Below are 2010 nucleotides of genomic sequence, written 5' to 3' on the forward strand. Positions count from 1 at the left end.
TGTCTAAAGTTTCAAACCTTATCTTCACCAATGAGGAAAAACCTGCATTTTTCTTTGTGTGCCTGGGTTTCCTCACACCATATAATATTTCCCAGTTCCATTAATTTTCTTGAAAATTTCAGTTTAATTATTTTGCAGCTGAAAAAAAATTCCATTGTATATATGAACAACAATTATTAGGAAAGTTATTGTGGGCTTATCAATAGAATTATGTTAATGTTTATGTCAGAGGGCAAAAAGACAGAAATAGACAACTAAGAATTGAACAAGAATGAAGACTGGCAATGTGGTAATGACAAGATAATAAATTCAAAGATCACTAGAATATATAATATCCCCAGAAATTTGAGAAATGGCTCAGGGATTAAGAGAGTACTGTTATTGAAGGGGAGCTACATTTTGTTCCCAGCACCCATATCAAGTGGATCACAAATTCCTGTATCTCCAGTTCTTAGTGATCTGATGTCCTTTTCTGTCTTCCCTGGGCACCTTCTCTCACTTACACACACCCATATGTAGACAAGATCCTACACATATAATTAAGTAGCTAACTACCTAAGGCTAGTGAAGTCATGGATCTTGCAGGAAAATCAACAACTGACACTTTACTAACTTTGAATGATCCTTGACTAGATTCTAAATACTTGTCCTCATCTTGCATCAAGAAAATTCTTCTTTGCAACAGATAGAGACCATTATAGAAAAACACAACCAATCTGAATGCTGGGTTGTAGTGCACAATCCCAACAGATACATCTACAAAACAATACCCAGACCAAAGTTTCAGGGATCATTGTGGAAAAGGTGGCAGGAGGATTGTAAGAACCAGAGGATAAAACTGTTTGCTTTCCAATTCTTTCTCCTAGTAATGTCAGAAGTTATACCTAGAAAATCTCACTATCAGGACTACCTAAACTTGTGTTGAACAACATTAATGCACATACTAACATGGGCAGGGGAAAGCTAATGCTAAATGTTCAGCCCTGGAAACATACATATAAGTGACATTATACTAGACAAAACAGATTATATATTTATGTAACAACAAATAATGAAAAATGGACCAAGAATGGGTATATGAGACAGTTTGAAGGAAAGAAAGGGAAGGAGTAATGATGTAATTATATTATAATTTAAAAAAAGGATAATATATATATGTATATATATACATACATATATATATACATATACATATACATATATATATATATATATATATATATATATATATATATATATATATTGTTCCTAAATTTTATTTATGAATTAATACAAAACATTGCAGACCAATGTGTCTTAATCCTCATCCTCCTCCTCCTCCTCGTCCTGGTTGATCTGGAAGTAGCGTAGCTCATAGCTCTCTTTGCTGTTGGCGACAACACGCAGCCAGTCTCGGAGATTGTTCTTCTTCAAATATTTTTTGGTGAGATATTTCAAATACCTTTTGGAGAAAGGCACCTCGGAAGTGACAGTGATCTTGCTCTTGCTCCGTTCGATGGTCACAACCCCTCCGCCAAGATTCCCAGCTTTCCCGTTCACCTTGATTCTCTCCTCGAGGAACTGCTGGAAATTGGCAGCATCCATGATTCCATCTTCTACAGGGTGGGTGCAATCAAGGGTGAACTTCAAAACCTGCTTCTTTTTTTTGCCCCCCTTCGCCACAAGCTTTTTCACGGGCGCCATGGCAGCAGAGGAGCAAAAACGATATATTTTAAAAATTGGATACAATCCCCAAAATATAATAAATTAAATATTTTATAAAAGAGGCAGGGTTCTAAATAGAAAGACATAAATATATTTAACTATTATTTCACAAAGAAGCAATGGCAATGTAATAGCTAAAGTTGAAAATTTTCAACATATACTATTGTGGTCTTTTTGCCATCTTAAATCAAACTACAACAATCAAAATTTTAAGATAGACAGTGATTAAACATTTTTTACAAACACACCACACACATACACACACACACACACACACACACACAAACACACACACACACACCACAC

At 35.0% G+C, this 2010-nt stretch overlaps 1 protein-coding gene across 1 annotated transcript; it reads right to left on the bottom strand.

The window, feature by feature from the left end:
* Nucleotides 1-1242: 1242 nt before the first annotated feature.
* On the bottom strand, nt 1243-1696 carry Rpl22 (ribosomal protein L22). Its single transcript, XM_036175127.1, has one exon. It carries the CDS (start codon nt 1681-1683, stop codon nt 1297-1299), a length of 387 nt encoding a protein of 128 aa, XP_036031020.1. The 5' UTR covers nt 1684-1696; the 3' UTR covers nt 1243-1296.
* Between the last annotated feature and the right edge of the window lie 314 nt (nt 1697-2010).

This window comes from Onychomys torridus, chromosome X (assembly GCF_903995425.1).
Source record: "Onychomys torridus chromosome X, mOncTor1.1, whole genome shotgun sequence".
Classification (NCBI taxonomy): Eukaryota; Metazoa; Chordata; class Mammalia; order Rodentia; family Cricetidae; genus Onychomys; species Onychomys torridus.

What these genes read in the sequence shown, in the direction of transcription:
- Rpl22 (XM_036175127.1), bottom strand. Translation starts at nt 1,683, where the DNA reads ATGGCGCCCGTGAAAAAGCTTGTGGCGAAGGGGGGCAAAAAAAAGAAG.